Source organism: Elephas maximus, chromosome 3 (genome assembly GCF_024166365.1).
Source record: "Elephas maximus indicus isolate mEleMax1 chromosome 3, mEleMax1 primary haplotype, whole genome shotgun sequence".
Classification (NCBI taxonomy): Eukaryota; Metazoa; Chordata; class Mammalia; order Proboscidea; family Elephantidae; genus Elephas; species Elephas maximus.
In genome coordinates this window covers 82,314,475-82,331,711 of record NC_064821.1, presented here as the reverse complement: position 1 = coordinate 82,331,711, position 17,237 = coordinate 82,314,475, and the positions used below count along the sequence as shown (strand labels likewise).

At 51.1% G+C, this 17,237-nt stretch overlaps 1 protein-coding gene across 3 annotated transcripts in view; it reads left to right on the top strand.

Annotated features, from left to right (window-relative positions):
* The window catches only part of RIMS3 (regulating synaptic membrane exocytosis 3), a 42,772-nt gene that overhangs the window by 15,354 nt on the left and 10,181 nt on the right, over window positions 1–17,237 (top strand). Inside the window, exons 2-4 of one of the 3 annotated variants that reach the window (XM_049878924.1) lie at window positions 3,261–3,440; window positions 8,716–8,963; window positions 14,848–14,989. In XM_049878924.1, the coding sequence (XP_049734881.1) occupies window positions 8,747–8,963; window positions 14,848–14,989 (359 nt within the window). In that variant the 5' untranslated portion in view covers window positions 3,261–3,440; window positions 8,716–8,746. The remainder of the gene's footprint in view (window positions 1–3,260; window positions 3,441–8,715; window positions 8,964–14,847; window positions 14,990–17,237) is intronic. The other 2 variants (XM_049878925.1, XM_049878927.1) reach the window with 2 other exon arrangements.

The window sequence follows — 17,237 nt, the reverse complement described above, 5'->3', positions numbered from 1 at the left end:
TTTTGAAAAAACAGCCACTGAAAACCCTATGGAGCATGGTTCTACTGACAGAGTAGGTTGTTATGAGTCGGAATAGACTCAACGGCAACTAGTTTACCGTGTGCTAGACTTGTGCCAGGCTCTAGGGATTCAGGATGAAGAAGCTGCCATGGTTCCTACTTGTAAGCAGCTCACAGTCAGGGGATGGGGTACAGGAGACAAGCACTGAGCAAATTAGGAAGAGCAGGGACAGTACAGAGTGCTGGGGAACATGGCAAAGGGATTAACCTCATCTGGGAAGATTCTCCTAGGAAATGATGTTCAAATCGGGACTGAGGGATGAGTAGGGAATAGCCAGGCAAAGGAGGTGCGACAGACACATATGGGGCCCTCAGAGCAAGAGGCGAGGGTAGGGTGGAGAAGGGCATTTCAGGCAGACAGGAGAGAAGAGAATGCAAGGAAGGATGCAATACAGAGTAGGGGTCAGAGGCACAGGCTGAGCTGGGAGGTGGGAAGGAAGGCAGGAGTCAGATCAGACTAGGGCTGTGGGCTTTGGTGAGGAGTTTTTACTTTACCCTGAAGGAAATGGGAAGCTAGGGGCAGGGATCCAGCAGAAGTCGTCTGTTCTGCTTTGTAGGCTGCCTCCTCACAAGGCTGAGCTCTCTGAGGGCTGTGTTGTTCCTCTGTGTCCCCAGTTCTGAGGGAGGGCACATGGCCATGTCCTCAGGAGCCCCAACGCTGAGAGAAGACACATGGCAGACCTGTCTGAGGAAAAGAGGTGTGGCCATGCCCCCAGCAGCCCCTGGTCGGAGGTGGGGGGCAAAGCTCTGCCCCCAGGAACCGTGTTGTGAGCAGGAGACGAGACTCATCCACTCTGGTCTGTCTCACCCTTGAGTGTCTTGAGTCCTTGCAGTCTGGGGGACACAGCATCAGGCCTGGCCATCCTACCCTCCCTGGCCCCCGTCCTAAAGGACCATGGCTGAAAATGTGTCCAGGGCAAGTATATGACTCATGTGGGCCTCTGAGGCCAAAGGCCACAATACTGGGGGGAATCAGGGCCAGAACTTGCAGGGGCCGTGTCCTCAGCCCCCTGCTCCCCTCAGGGATGCCTGGAGTCTGTCCGTATTGTCTTCCTTTGCAGAACCTGTCTGCTTACACACCCCCAGAGGGTTACCCCTTTCCGTGTATAATGGGAAAGGGCCCACCCTGCCTGAAGCTGCTTGTCCCCCCTGGGCCAGTCTGGGTGGAGAAGTGGGTCAGTCCGGTAGCTATGGTGACAGCAGTGCTCCTGCCAGCCTTCTTTTCTCCTCACCACAAACCTCACCGATGAGCTCCTTTGTCCAGTCGGGGAGGAATGGGGGCCAGGAAGGTGAGACTGGGGGCAGGAGTGTGTGTGTGTGTGTGTGCTTTCAAGCTCACACAAGCACCTGCTCAGAGCAGGTGTGTGTGCCTCAGCCAAGGGAACTCACAGCTCCTGGTAAGACACTTCCCACTTCGCTGCCCACTGAGGGGATGGGCCTCGCCCTGCCTCTTTGGGCTGGGCAGGGACCAAGGGGAGGGTGTGTGCATGAGTGTGTGTCGTGCACACACACATGACTCGGAATGCCTGTGGCTGTCAGTGTGGGTGCTTCTGTGTGCCTTTGTGTTCATGAGTATCTGGGTGAGGGTGTGTGTGCATATCTGTGTACACGTATGATTTTGCTTTTAAGTGTGTATCATCTGTGCCAGTCTGGAGGGTGTGCAGTCACCCATTTGAAAGTCTGTCCTGTCTCTCTCGCAGTGTGTGTATCTGTGTGCATGCTAGCCTGCTTTGGGGAAACAAAGACCTGCACAGCCAGGAGAGGAGCCGGCACAGTGTGCTTCCTGCTCCAGCTCTATGCATCCTTGGCCCAGCTTGCCTCCCCCACCACGTACCAACCGTCACCCACATGTCTCCCTGCATGGGTTAAGGAAAGGCTGGAGCTGAGGTAACTCGCATCTCCTTCTGTGGAGGCAGGCACTGGCCTCTGACGTGGGTGCAGATTGGCACGGGTGATGTGATGGGCAGTCCTGGGGCAGGATTGGGGTTAGGGCAGGAGTCTCAAATGCCAGACCCAGCATCCCACAAGGGGCTAGGCGCTGACATGCCAGCAGGGAAGGCACAGCCTCACTGCCTAAACCAAGGGGTCCAGGGAGCTGTGGGTGGGAGGTGATCCTGCTAGTCTCTGGGCCTGCCCCTGGTGGGGCCACACCTGGTGTGGGATCCAGGCCAGTAAGAACAAACACCTGTTAAACCCTTTACTGTTTATAAAGGCATCATTATTAATAATAATAATATGATTTTTGCTGAGCACTCAGCATGTGCCAATCCTTATTTTGCAGTACTTCATCTGGTAATTGTAAGGCAGACATTACTGTCCCCACTTTAGAGAGGACGCTCAGAGGGTTTGTTAAGGAAGTTGCCCTGCATCATACAGCTTGCAAGTGGCAGCTCAAAACCTAAGGCTGTTGTTGAACCAAAGCGTGTTTCTTTGTTTTGTTCTTTATAATTTGTTTCGTTATTGTTTTTGAGAATATGCACAGCAAAACATACACGAATTCAACAGTTTATGTACAATTCAGTGACAGTGATTACATTCTTTGAGTTGTGCGAACATTTTCACCTGCCTTTTCTGAGTTGTTCCTCCCTCATTAACATAAACTCATTGCCCCCTAAGGTTCCTGTCTAATCTTATGAGTTGCAAAGCCTGTGTTTTTAATCACTGTGCTTTCTTGTTCCTCGTTATCTCATCTGGTCCCCATTCCAGCCTGGATAGTTAGGCGGGTTGAAGAGACCATTAGAAGAGGAGATGCAGGGTCAGAGAAGCAGAATGACTTGCTCAGGGTCACATGGCTGGGGGACAGAGCTAGGAGTGCCCCCTCCTCCCACACACACTCCTGACCGCTGGGCTTGTCACAGAGTGACTAGGGAAGGACACAGGCAGCCAGGGCGAGGAGGGTTGAAGGAAAAATAGGGTCAGAGGTCCTCAGCAATTGGGCCTAAGTGAGTTGCATGTATGTTAAAAGTCTTAAAGTTGTGTGTGAGGCTTCATACCAGCAGTTTCAGATTAAAGCACCTAAAGGTGGATTAGAGGACCCAAGAGTTCAGACAATTTTACAAAGGAGGAAAGAGAAAATCAGAGTTTAAATGATTTGTCCAAGCTAGCTCCAAAGTCTGTCTTTTTACTTCAGAAACTACTGGAAGCCCTTGAGAACAGATGTCTTACCTAGCCCATCCTCTAAGCTTCCTTCTTCCCTTCCAGATCTTTTTCTCACACCACCTGCTCCTGGGAGCCTGCCCTGATTGCTGTCACCTCGTTTCTTGAAAACTGGTGCCTGGGCAGAAATTAACTGAAGTCTTTTGCAAATGCCCTAGGGCTGTGCTGTTGAGAGGGGCACAGCCCCCTGGGATGCACAACATCACATTCAGATTCATCAATTCGGTGAGTTTGGGTTTTCTTAGCGGCAAAGGATGGGGAGGGAGTACCTGACCAGCGATGTGGGAACTTGGAGCTCTGGTTTCCCCACCAACTTTCTGTGTGACTCTGGGCGTGTCCCTTCCCTCCCTGGGCCTTGATTTCCAACTCTGTAAAACAGAAGGCTCAGTAAAGAAGGCAAATCAGTTTTAACTCATAAAGCTATTTTTGATCAGTTGGTGCTGGGCATTTTTTTGAGAAGGATTCTGAGGTTAAATCTGGCCTCAGTAGGAAAGAGTGATGGATTAGTAATGTCTGCCGTGGGTGGAGGATGGAGAGAGGGCTAGTTAGAGCCTCTGCGATTTACTCTTTCTTCCAGCATAACAGGCCATCTCCCTGTGACAGCTTCTTTGGCTTTTCCTCTTGAAAGAATGGGTGATTACATTTACCTCAGGCTTTCAGGTGACCTCACTGACTCTCAAAAAAGGCTCGTTATCTGGTTGGACATATGATCAAAGGGACTCAGGAACCCAGGATGGCTTGGCAGAGCCTGCGTCTGGCTGTTGTCAGGATTCAGGAGAGGGCCTGGGGGACTCTTAGGGTACTGAGAACCCAGGTACAGGCCAAACGTTGAGAGCTGAAAAGAAAACACTCAGCTTATTCCTGGGGAGCTGTCTTAGGCTGGGTTCTCTAGAGAAGCAAAACCAGTAAAGCGTTATAAATACGTATATATAGAGAGAGATTTATATCAAGGAAATGGCTCACGCGATTGTAGAAGCTGGAATGTCTCAAGTCCGTGGATCAAGATAGAGGCTTCTTCTGATTCATGAAGCCACGGGGGCTGGCAAACCCAAGATCAGCAGGTCGAAGAGCAGGGCTCTTGTTCACAGGCTGTGAAGATAGATGAATCCCAAGATCGGCAGGCAAGATGGCAGGGCTTCTCCTGATTTATGTAGCTGTAGGGGCTGGTGACCGTGAGATTGGCAGGTCAGAGAGCAGGGCTCTTGCTTACAGGCTGTGAAGATCAACAAATTCCAAGATTGGCAGGTAAGCTGCTAGCTCAAGTCCCAAGAACTGGAGGTCAGACGAACAGGAGGCAGCTGCAGGATCCAGAGCAGGCAAAAGTCAGAATATCCACTTATATTCAGATGCAGCCCACATGCACAAGGAAACTCCCTTTCAACCAGTTGGCTACTCACAGCAGATCCTGTCATGGGGGTGATCACATATAAATACTGAGAATCATGGCCCAGCCAAGTTGACACACAGTCTTAACCGTCACAGGAGCTCAGAAAGTTTCTGCTGGCACAAAGTTTTGACAGGATTGGGGGTAGCCCTCTTTCCTGGAGGATAAATCAAAGTTCTCTTGCCTCTGTTGTACCATAGATGGGAGTCAGCAGGGATCTCTTCAAAGTGAGGTCTCTATGGCCAGGGAGATTGTGGGAGGGTCTCTTTCCTTGGGGGTGACATGAACTGGGCTGGCAAAAGGACAGTCCTCTCGGGGAGGGGGGTGTTGAGGTGACTTTGGCGGAATGGCTGCAGTTCATGTAGCAGTCCTTTAGCACCACGTGTGTGAGACGCTGTGTCCTCACCACTCTGCCCCACCTCTGCCTCGTGCCCCTTTCTCAGCCCTGTGGTCTGATGGCCCCGGGGGCTGCTGTGCAGTCACGCGTCCCTCCTTCCTGGGCTAGTCTCTCTCTCTCCTGCACTTCCTGAGCCCCAGTTCTGAGCCCTCCACTGTACCATGTGTTCACAGACTCCAGGCCTCTCCATTAGAAAGACCTTTAGAAATCACCCAATTCGTCCCCTCCAAGATTACACACAGATGAGAAAACCGAGGCCCAGAAAAGGTCACTCAGGGAATCTCTACACATTCTAATTTTGCCTGTTGATCTTAACCTCCTAGGCAGGACTCCTGGACTAGGGGGTCAGGCCCTGAGGCCTTGGGTCCAGTGCTTTTGGCCTGGTTCTTCCTGTCGCCTTGAGAAGCAGCCTGCCTGGCTGGGCCCTGCCAAGCATCCACTGACTCTCTAGGCCCCACGGGTGATCCCTGGGTAGTTAAAGATGAGAAAGCGACTCTGAGTGGCACAGAGTCCTGGATGTCAAACCATCTGCTCACCAGTGTCATTCATTATTCAGAGGAAACATGAACCCCTGTGTTGGCAGCGTCAGGAATTTTGTCCCCTTCCACCTTTTCTTCTCATCCCACTGGGCCGTGGCGGGGGGGGGCGCAGAGGAGACTCTCAAGTGTCCTGGAGGTAGCACCCAGCAACCACTTGCTTCTCTAGCTGTGGTTTGGGTGGGGTTTCTGCCGCCTCTCAGATGCTCACACCAACCATGGGGACCTGGGCCAGAGGGATGTTCTTATAACAGGTACTTTCCTTACAGCCTTCTCCAAGAGCCCAGAGACCCAGGGACAAAATCCTGAGCTGGAGGGATGACACACATCTTTGGATGAGCTCTGGGTTGAAGGAGCAGGGGCTGCTGAGGGTATCTATCTCTCTGTGGAAACCAGAGGCCTGGGTTCAAGTCCAAGTTTGGCCACTTAGCTGAGTAGGATAAGCCAGTCCCTGACTTCTCTGAGACTCATTTTTCTCACCTGCTATGTGGAGATAACTCCATGCCTCACAGACAAACTATAGAGAGTAAACTAGGCTTACGTAGTGGTAGATTCTCAGGGTCAGATAAGCACTCTCCCACCTTCCACCAAAGGGCCCGTGCAGATACCCCAAAAGACACGTTGGCACTAGGATTGGAAACTAAAGAGACGAGATCATCACAGGCCGCAGTCCAGGGCCACTTTCCATTAGCTGCAGCGTAGGTGGGGGTAGATGGGGGAATGCAATCTGGGGCTGTGCACACATCACAGGGTGAGCGAGAACAGCCAGACAGCCACAGAGAAGGCAGAACAAGGCTTTGACTCATCCCCACTGTCGGCCCTAATTTGCTAGGCCAGCAGGTGCCACGCAGCCCAGGAGACCAGGTGGCTGTCTCAGCTGTCTGGGGACTGCCTTCCTCACCAGCCAGAGTACTGCCCTCCCTTTCCTACCCCCATTTGTCCCCCCGCCCCCTGCCATTCCTATGTCCTTTTAAGAGTCCATTTTGGAGGATGTCAGGCCTAAGGGCAGAGGATCAAGCAAAGTGCCCTGTGTCCTGGGATGGGCAGCTGCCTGGGGAAAAGCACTGGGGGCCAGGGCAGGGCCAGGAAGGTGTTAGGTGCAGAGCAGCCACTTGGTTGCCTTTCCTGGATTCTGCTGGACCAAAGGACACCCACTGCCACATTAGACTCTGCAGCAAAGTTGCAGAGGCTGGCAGCTGGAGAGCTCACATCTGTACAAAAGAGAGCCTCTAACGCCTGCTGCCCCTGCTCCCCCACAATGCTCCCAGAGCTCTCTGTCCTCCTCCTCCCTAGCACTTATCGTAACCATTGTTAAATATTTAATTGTGTGGTTAGTTATTTACGCTCTGTCTGCCCTCCTGGACTGGAGGCTTTGGGAAGGCAGGACCAAGTCGGCCCAGCTCACTGCTGTCTCCTCAGCCCTCAGGATAGGCCTTGGCATTTTTAGAGCTCAGATGTTTGTTGAATACTGCTGATGAGGACAGTAAATTTGAACGCTTTGGAGAGGAATTTGGCAATATATCACAAGAGTCTGAAAATGTTTATGCTCTCAGTATTAGGTAGGATGCTTTTGGATGTAACAGAGCATCTTGATTCTAACTGACCTAAGCAGTAGGAAATATATTATCTCACATAACTGGCTCCAGGTGCGACCTGAGGTCCTTTCGGTGCCCTCAGCAACACTGGCTTCATTCTGCGGCTGGGCCATCTCTGAGGGAGGAGTCATGGGAGGAGAGAAAGAGAGGCAGACAGAGACAGAGGCACCCATCTCTCTTATGAGCATGTAATTCATATCTTCCCTTAAGTCTGATTGGACCAACTTAGTTATATGGCCACCTTGGACCGGCAAGAGCTGCTGAAGAAGCGCCATTTGCTGGTTGGCTTGAACTCATTGGGATCTGCCTCTGAAACAAGGGATGGGGTGATTCCTGGACAAAGCCAGCACTCTGTCAGAAAGCAGGATGGGAGAATGGATGGTGGGGAGGCTATCTGCAGTGTCCACACCCTCTGGCCCCTTGGTATATATTGCCAAATATATCTATTTCTGGAAAATCAATTCCAAGGAAATAAGCAGACAAAATTAGTATAGAAAGATGTTTATTGCAGTGTTACTTAAAATAAAGAGAAAGAAGGGGAGAGAGTTGGACCTGATCTGAGAGGTAACTGCATTGAAATATTTAAGTATTCTACCTTCATACAATGGGATATTATGGCAGCATTGAAATCTTTATACAAAGTGTTAATGACATTGGCAAATAATGATGATATAATGTTAAATGAAAAATAATTGTATTTGCAGTGAGTTCAGTTATTTTTTAAAATAGCATAGAAAAGAGACTGAAAGGAAATAGATATAAATGCTTATAATGGCTGCCTCTCAGTCATGCAATTAAGGGTGATTTTTGTCTGCTTCTTCATAATTATCTGTACCACCACCTTGGAGCAAGACAACCCCTTCCACAGTCTGAACAGTTTGGAACCAGTTTTGTTCTTCCTTCTCTTATTATTTGCTTTGAAAATAACAATCACTAACACTTACCATATATTTACACTATGCCTGCCACTGTTGTAGGTGCTTTACATGCACTAGCTAATTTAACTCTTACAAAAACCCTATGAGGTAAGTGCTTTGGTGTCTCATTTTGCTGAGGTGTTCCCTGAAACGCAAAGATGATTTCAGTCACAGGGTCACAAAGCTGGTGTGTAGACCCATTGCCGACTCACAGCAACCCTATAGGACAGGGTAGAACTGTCCCATAGGGTTTCCAAGGCTGGAAATCTTTATGGAAGCAGACTGCCATAACTCCCTACCTCACCTCCTCACACACACCCAGCAGAGCGGTTGATGGGTTCAAACCATCCACCTTTTGGTGAGCAGCCCAGTGCTTAACCGCTGCGCCCCCAGGGCTCCTTTCAGTGTGTAGAGTACCTTTGGGATTCAAACCCAGGCCATTTGATTTCACAGCCTCAGTCATCACCGCCAAAGCAGGTCACGTGGCATCGTCTTCACAGCTACGCCCTAAAGCCGCATTAACTGCGCCAGACCTTGTACATCCTCAGAACCTCAGAGGGGCCCCCTGAGAGTGACTTGTCCAAGGTCACATCGCTAGGAAGTGGTGGAGCTGCGGGGGCCGGGGCTCTGATGTGGGACCTTTTGTCTCTCCACCCTCCCCTGCCCACCAGAGCTGCCAGAGGCCCTGCCGCCCAGCGGACCATGTTTAACGGGGAGCCGGGTCCGGCCTCGGCCGCGGCCTCCAGGAACGTGGTGCGGAGCTCCAGCATCAGCGGTGAAATCTGTGGAGCCCAGCAGGCTGGGGGCGGGGCCGGGACCACTACCGCCAAGAAGCGGCGCAGCAGCCTCGGCGCCAAGATGGTGGCCATCGTGGGCCTGACCCAGTGGAGCAAGAGCACACTCCAGCTCCCCCAGCCTGGTGAGGGGGTGTGGGACACCGAGGGGCAGGGCGAGAGGCAGAGGGATGGGGTAGGAGGTAGTGGAGGTGGGGAGAGGGGAGTGCACACTTCGCTGTCAGTGGACCCAAGGACTGCCCTCACTGGTGTGCATTCGTGTGTGGGGCAAGTGTGTCACCTGTTCACACCTACATACATTATATCTAACACGTTCCATATAGGAGGCACTGTTCTAAGTCCAATACGTGTATTGACTCATTTAACCCTCATATAACTCTCTGAGGCAGGTACCAAAGGTGGAGAACCTGAAGCACAAAGAAGGAAAGTAAGATGCCCTGAACCACACAGCTAGTAAGTGGCAGAGCCTGAATTCAAACACTCTTAGCTGGGCTTCCGAGTTCATGCGCTGAACCTTTACACTTTGCTGCCTCCACACACAGACTTACACATTAATCAGTAATTATTTATTGGACAGCCATTGTGTTGCTAACACCATGCTAAGTGACACCACAGTCTGACAGACACACACATCTGCAAGCTTCAGCCTCACCTGTAATCCCTGCATTACCTAAGTACAGAGTCACACCGATGTAGTTACACAGCACACAAGAATGTTAGAAAGTCACAAGGAAGACCTACACACACATAGGTACGCACCTTGCACGGTCATGTAAACACAGTGCCCAGGAAACCACCCATACTGACAGGGAAGCACAATATGCTCGTTCGCAAGGTGGTGTTTTTAGTTGCCATCAATTCGATTCCAACCCATGATGACCCCCTGTGTGCAGAGTAGAACTGCTCTAAAGGGGTTTTAAGGCTATGACTTTTTGGAAGCAGATTGCCAGGCCTGTCTTCCAAGGCACTATTGGGTGGGTTTGAACCACCAGCCTTTCAGCTAGTAGTCGAGCACTTAACCGTTTTCACCACCCAGGGACTGTTAATTCACACCACATATGGTCACAGATAAAACCAGCCATGCAAATTGCAGTCCCATGAGTACAGATCTACAGACTCAGATCACAGGAACACAGTTACACACGTGCACACACAACAGCCCATGGCCACGGAAACACATCACACATGTGTGTACACTCACATACCTCACAAAACCACATTTACATATACCTTAACAGCTACATCCTGATAAATACACTTTCTCAGACACCTAGCCATGGAATCCCAGTTATGCTCATACCTGCAGGTGACCCCGCTTGTTCCAGCTTGTCAGGCACAGTCACACCTGGACCCCACATCCCAGAGGAGCCTGCCCTCCCTGCTAAGCCCCTGCCTCCCTCACTTTGTGGCATCAGCCCAGACACCAGCTGGTTTTGTTTTAAAATCTCTTCCTGCTTATTTTGCTCAGAGTAGCAACTTCCCCAAGAAACCTTCAAATAGGCAGCTGGGTGGGGGTGGTGAGGGGGTGGGGGCACTGGAGGATCCAGGGAGAATGCTCATCAAGACTCCCAGTTAGGGCTGGGGGTGGGGGACGTTTCCAGATCTTAAAATAGATTTTACAGAGCCCTGGACAGGAGCACAAGGGATGGTCTTTTCTAGCAGTCGAGCTGCGATGTGGTTTCTGGCTCAGGGGAGTTCTAGATGGGGAAGGGGCTTGAGGTTGTCAGTGCCCCAAGATGGGCCTGGCACTAGGGAGGCAAGGAAATAAGGAGATGGGGATCTGGGGATCCAGGAATCAGTCTGGAATAGGACCAAGGTGTGAGATTAAGGATCGGGGGTAATAATTAGGAGGTCGTGGAGGAGATCAGACCCAGGAATCCAGATGATCCAGCTTCAGACCCAAAGCTTCTTTATGCCCAAGGTAATTCGAAGGGACATTCTTCTGAGGCCAAGACTGGGATCTGAATCACTGGGAGGTATTCAGTGATCTGCTTGGGGCTGTCAGCCTATCCAGACTCCGCATTCAGCAGGCAGGTATTGGAGCTGACACTGGAGACCTCCCGGCCTCGAGGAGAGATGCATGATGGTGGAGCTCACGATTACTTGTCTCTGATATGAGAGGGCACAGCTGAGGTCCTGGGGCCTGGAGCTAGGGGAATTGCCCAGGTGCCCTTCCAACTGAAGATCTCTATGAATCATGTAATCACCAACATCAGAGCAGAAAGTCCTCTTGAGATCTTCTAGTCCAGTGTACTCATTTTACCCACCAGGCATCCAGAGTCTGGAGAGGAGAAGAAACTTTCCTGGAGAAGGGCTTCAAGGCAGCCTTCAGAGCCACCACCCCTGCCATTTACCAGCTGGGTGACTTGGGGCAAGTTACTTCACCTCCCTAAATCTGCTTCTTCTTTTGTAGGGTGGGGACAATAATAGGTGCCTTGCAGGCAATAGTACATACAGACAATAATACGGGCCTTACAGACAATAATACATGCCTTGCATCCAGGGGAGTCAGTGAGATAGGACATGCCAAGGCACCCAGTTATGTGCATGGCACATAGTAACAAACAGTGAATTGTCAATGCTATTTTTAGGGGCAAAAAAAGAAATGAATTCTCTGCCTCCACATCTCTACCACTTCCCTGCAGTGCATTCATCTCCCATCTATAATTCTTTCCCCCATTTTTTACTCCCAGGCCTTGAGGTTGCTAGAGTCCCAGCTTTGTGTGCCTAAAACTGGGCTCAGTCTGAGCCTGTCCCCATCCATCAGGTCCTTCCTGGCACTTGGAGCCCCATCCTGGGTGAGAGTCTGGCCCCCAAGGGATGTATGGGCCAGACGCACCAGGGGCATTGGCTCTGGAAAATGGTCTGGGAAAAGGTCCTAGACAGGTACCCTCTGCTGGCCCAGATGGGATGGCTCAGTTCCCTGCAGGCTGGTCCCTTGGGAAGTGGAGAAACTCCTCTCCCGGATCCAGTCAGGCTTCAGGGCCCTTGGGTGTGTGCCCTTCCCAGGTGCCTCCTTCCTCCCAGTTTATCAGTACCCTGCCATTGATTAGAGCCCCACCCACCCCCTCCTTTCTATCCTAGTTCAGGCTCTCTTACCTCTGGTCTGCACTATTACCCCAGCCTTCTCTCCAGTTCTCCTGCCTTATCCCTTCCAGCTTATTCCTCATGTTGTCCTACAGTGGCCTTCCAAAAACTGACTGTGAAACTTGGGAGGACTATAACTCCCTGTGGGACTTTGGCAAAGTCACTTTCTCACTGGGATTCAGTTTCTTCTTCTGTAAGAGGAAGCTAAAAATACTGTCTCTCAGCTTCCTCCTAGATCTGAGGAAATTGTGGGGAGCAGTGAGGAAGGTGGGGTCAGAGCTCTGGGGGTCCCAGGATACAGGTGAATTCTGGCCTGGCAGTAGGTTGGGCCCACATAGGGCCATCCTGGACTGTCTCAGCCCTACCTAAGTGGAGCTGCCTTTTCAGCACCAGGGACAGCGGCCCTTCCCTCCTGGGCTCCGGGTCAGAGTGGGAAGAGGGTTCAGGACTTGTCCAGGAGATGCCATGGGGAGTGCCATGACTGGATCTCCCTTGTGATGTGGTGGGACAGATGGGATGGTTCCTGGAGTCTTTCCATCTCCCCGGGTATGACAGAAATATTGCAAGCAATGTGGCCCAGTTCTCTAGAGAGAGAGAGGCTGCATATAGTTACTCCCCATATTGGCAGGAGCTCAGAGTCTGGACAGGTGTGAAGCCAGTAGAGAACTTTTCTCTAAGGTTGCAAGACTTTTCTTGCCACCCAGAGCACGTGGAACTTAATCTCTGTCAAAGCACAACTCAAATAAATGGGGGGTTGGTGGAGGAAAGTGAGAAGTAGAAAGACCCTTAGACTGGGCATGTGCAGGCCTCAGGTCTAGTCTCAGCTGTATTGGTGGCTGGGCCTTAGGCTCCCCATCTATGAAATGGGGCAGGGGGATAGTTCAGTTATCTCGTAACGTTTCAGGATTCCTTGGCTCCCTCATGCAAGGGCTCACGTTAGGTTGGGCAAATCTGATCAAAGAAAGTAAATTTGTTCCCAAATGGATCAAAGTTTTCCCAAGCTATGGAAGAGGGAGGGTTGGGGGTTGTGAGAAGGTGAGGCTCTGGCTTCAGCTCAAGGTGCATGTTAGGGGTAGGATTAAAGACATGAGAGGAGGGAGAAGGCCCTGCAGCCCCTGAAGATCCATCTGTCTTCTAACTGGGTTAGAGGGGATGTGGCGGTTAGGAGCCAGGGACAGGGAGAGGCTCCCCCCATGCCCACCATTATTATTCAGCCTTCTGCGTGTGTGTGGTGGGTCATACACCATTTGTGGGTTTGCATCTATGTGTGTGACTGGATGGACTTGATTCTGAGTGTTATGGTGTGACGGTCACATGTATGTGACTGACTTTATATGACAGTATGTCATGTATGCATAACTAAGACTTGGTGGGACCACTTGTGACTGTGTTGCTATGTAAACATACATATGACCTTGTGTGTGAGATTATTCGTATATGTAATTGATGGCACTTGAGTGTGCCTGCTTTTATGCCTGGCTGTGTGATAGAAATATGTATGAGGTAATGTAACTGCGTGTGTGTGAGAGAGAGACATATTGATGGATTGATTGATTCCTGGATATGCTAGCTATTTCAGTATCCCAGAAGCTGGGATGATTTCAGAGAAGACATTTTTCCTTACTCCCCCTACCCCCCGCTCCAGGTCTCCCCCACCCCACTCCATCCACTAGTGACACTGGCCCTCTCAGCCTTCCCTGCCCTGGTGGGGTCTTCCTGAAAGATAAGTAGTACGAAGGAGGAGGAATAAAGCCTTCATTTTCCCAGGCTGGGGTCTTGAACATCCCCTCCCTGACCCACCATTGGATGTGGGTGGGAGAGAGGGTTGCCAGGGTAACCAGCTCCCCTCTCCCCACTGCTTTGGTGGAGGGGGGCGGCAGCGGGGCGGAACTGTGTGTCCCGCCCCCAGCCTCTCCACATCCCTGTAGGCAACTCTGCTCTTAATTTGTCTGGGCCTATTTGCTGTCTAGCCAGTGACAGCAAATGGCTTCTTTGGTACAATCCCCATCTGAACACCACTTCCCTCCCCATCAGGCTCCTCAGCCAGGCTTCAGCAGGGGAAGTCCCAAACCCTCAACCTGTCTTCCCCTACTCCACCCCTAGGAGGAGAGGGTGTCTAGAGGGACCACACTGCAATGCTGAGGAGGTTGCCATGGAAACCCAGGCAGGATGGTGCGCCACCAATAGGAGAGGGAAAGTGCCCCGTGTTCCTTGCAGAGAGCCCTCTGAACAGGAGGTACAGACACTCGGGTGGGCTCTCACTGCACAGCCTCTGGGGTCCTCTGCAGGCCTTTCTCTCAAAGCCTGAGTCAATCCAGGCCAACCTAGCAGTCCCTCTCTCAGTCTTGCTTTCCTAACAGCCTCTCCACACACATTCCTCCCATGTTCAGACCCATCCTGAGAAGGCATGTTAGTTTGATAGTAGCCAGGCTTCACCATGGGGTTTTTGATACCGTCTTTGAAAGTGTCAGAGAGGTAGGTTGTGGGTCTGGGTGTGATAGGGTCCATGAGGGTACCTGGAAGAGGATTCCCAGAGAAGGCAAACTTTCCAGAAGAGAGAGGGAAGGATGTTTAAGCCTTTGGGGCAAAGGCTGAAAGGAGAGCGGGAGGGTAGGCATCAGGGGAGCCTGGCTTGGATGAGGGTGAGGGCCTGAGGCTGCAGGGCTGGGCTCTGCCTGTGGCTCCCCCTCACCCCTGCCACTCACCTCTGCCTCCAGCCATCTTTCTAGTTTGCTTTGTCTACATCACTGTCCTGTGCAGGGCCAGGGGTCTCAGGCTGCCAACCAGCTCTAAGGTTAATCTCAGCAATGCCCTTGCCTCCAGTCAGAGCCATTGCCCACCTCACCACCTCCTAAGAGGGTGACTTTGGCAGCCCTCTCAGAGAAGCTGACCTTGTTCTCTCTCTGTGCTTGGGGGTCATAGAAGGGACCACCAAGAAGCCACGCAGCAACATCCGACGGAGCACAGAGACAGGCATTGCAGTGGAGATGCGGAGTCGGGTCACGCGCCAGGGCAGCCGGGAGTCCACTGACGGGAGCACCAACAGCAACAGCTCAGACGGCACGTGCGTGCGGCCCCCACAGCTGCGCCCCATCACCTGACCATGGTCCAGTCCTCCACCCTGCCTTCCCGGCCCTCTAGTCACAAAGCCAGGGGGCAGAGTGGGATAATCTCCTGTTTGATTTCCAGCCAAGATGTCTGGGGTCCGCCCACCCCTTCCCAGCCCAGACATCTGCTTGGGTGGGCCTCAGTGTCTTCCTCTTGCTCCAAGCTGCTCTTTTGCACTGAATGCTCAAGTGGCCCAGGAGCAGCAAGTCCCTTCTGTGTGTTTCAGGAAGGGCCTCCTGCCTCCCAGCACCTATGCACTGCTCTGCTGGAGAAGAGGGTTCTAAAGGAAATGGGATCTTTTAAATGTACGACTACTGCAATGGCTCAGATGGTAGACTTCGCACTTGCTTGGAGCTTAGGGAAGGAGGCTGGACCAGATCAGTGTTTTTCAGACTGGGGGTGGTGACTAATAGGCAGGAAGCAAAGTCAGTTTAGTGGGTGAAAAAGAAATAGGCTTTAGAAAAAGAAATAGGAAACTCGCGTATACCATATATATGATTTTTGTGGTACCATTGAGTCTTATTTTGTGAATTTTTCTTTCAGTTTTCTGCACATAGATGCACATACATCTATACTGGACTGTGATATTAAATGTATCTCTTATATTTACATGTAGGTTGCAGTCAAAAAACTAGAAAATCATTGTTTTAGATATTCCCTCAGATCTCTTCTGAATCCATGAAACTATGGTTGTGTGACTAAGGTTTATGGATTTGGCTTCATCAAGTCCAGTGGTTTCCAGTCTCAAGATTCTGTGGCTCCGTTATTTAAGAGTCTGTGGCCACATGTCTTTTTGACCACACGTCTTGCTGCTAGGCCTACTTTCGTGACTGCGCATAGCCACTGGCATCCACTGCATCTTACCGTGTGTTGGGCATGCGGTGGGCACTTCAGATCGGTGCTCCTTAGGCTGCCATCACACTGGGAACGCTGGGCTACGGGTCCATGGTGATTGACGTACAGAAAGTGAGAGGAAGCTTTTAGAAACTCTCTTGGCAACGTCATGTTGCCATGGATTTCTATTGTATTTTACAAAAATATTACCCTTTGATGAATTAGGAATTAAATCAGTCCTTCGGCCTGATTGTCTGAGGAGCACTGGTTTGCTTGTGATGTCTCATTTAACACAACAGCCCTAAGGGATATAGGCCCTGTCATCATCTCTGTTTTACAAGTGGAGAAACTGAGGCACAGGAGAAGGATGAGGTACCCTGCTGAGGGTCACAGCCCTTAAGTGGTGATGAAGTCAGGATTTGAATTAAGGCCATTTGATTCTGTAAACTTTGTTTACAGTTTTTTTTATACCAGGCTCCTAAAATTCTGTGGCCTTGAGAGTCTGCGTTTGTTTATTTAACCCTCTCAGATCCTGTTGTCCTAAAAATGTGGTATTAGGCTACTGCTAACCATGAGCAATGAGGGTGGGTGGGCCTGGAAGCCCCTTCCTGGGGAGTAGGGGTTGAGCCTAGTGGGGCAGAGACACAACACAGGCTCTTTCTGACAAGCTTACACAGCCTGTTCTGGCCTCCCTGCCTGGCACTGGCCACCAGAAGCTCAAAGCCAAACTGTCCAACAGGATTCCTTCTTGGATAGCCTTTTCTCTGTCCAGCAGGAGCCTGGGCTGTTTTACATCTTAGAATCTTGTTTGGTCCCTTGTAGGCCCTAGACAGACCTGAGCGGCCTTCCTTCTTCTGTCCATTCTCTGCCAGCCCCACCCAGAACATCTAGGCTCGAGGACATGAGCAAGTAGCACTTCCCCCTTTGGGATAACGGCAACAGCAGCAACATCAACATTGCTACCACTCACCGTTTCCTGTGTGTCTGGAACTTTCCATGCACCATCTCCCCTAATCCTCACAATTACCCTGTGATTTGAACACCGTCTCTGTTTTGCAGGTGTGACAGATCGCTTACATCTTTGAGTCTCGGTTTCCTCATCCGTAAAATTGGATAATGGCTCCTACCACACAGAGCAGTTGTAGGGTTAGATGATATAACACGTGTGGAGCATTCAGCATGGTGCTGGCACCTGGCCCGCTTTCCGGCATCGTCAGTCCTTCTTGTTACTATTTCTCGGCCCTCCGGAGCCATGGACTGCGCATGGTCACCAGCCAATAATCTCAACCCTGCAATTGTGTTGCCTCACATTACTGACTTAAATTTCAAACTTACGGTCAACTCAGACCTCAGTTTTTGGAAGTCGCCCA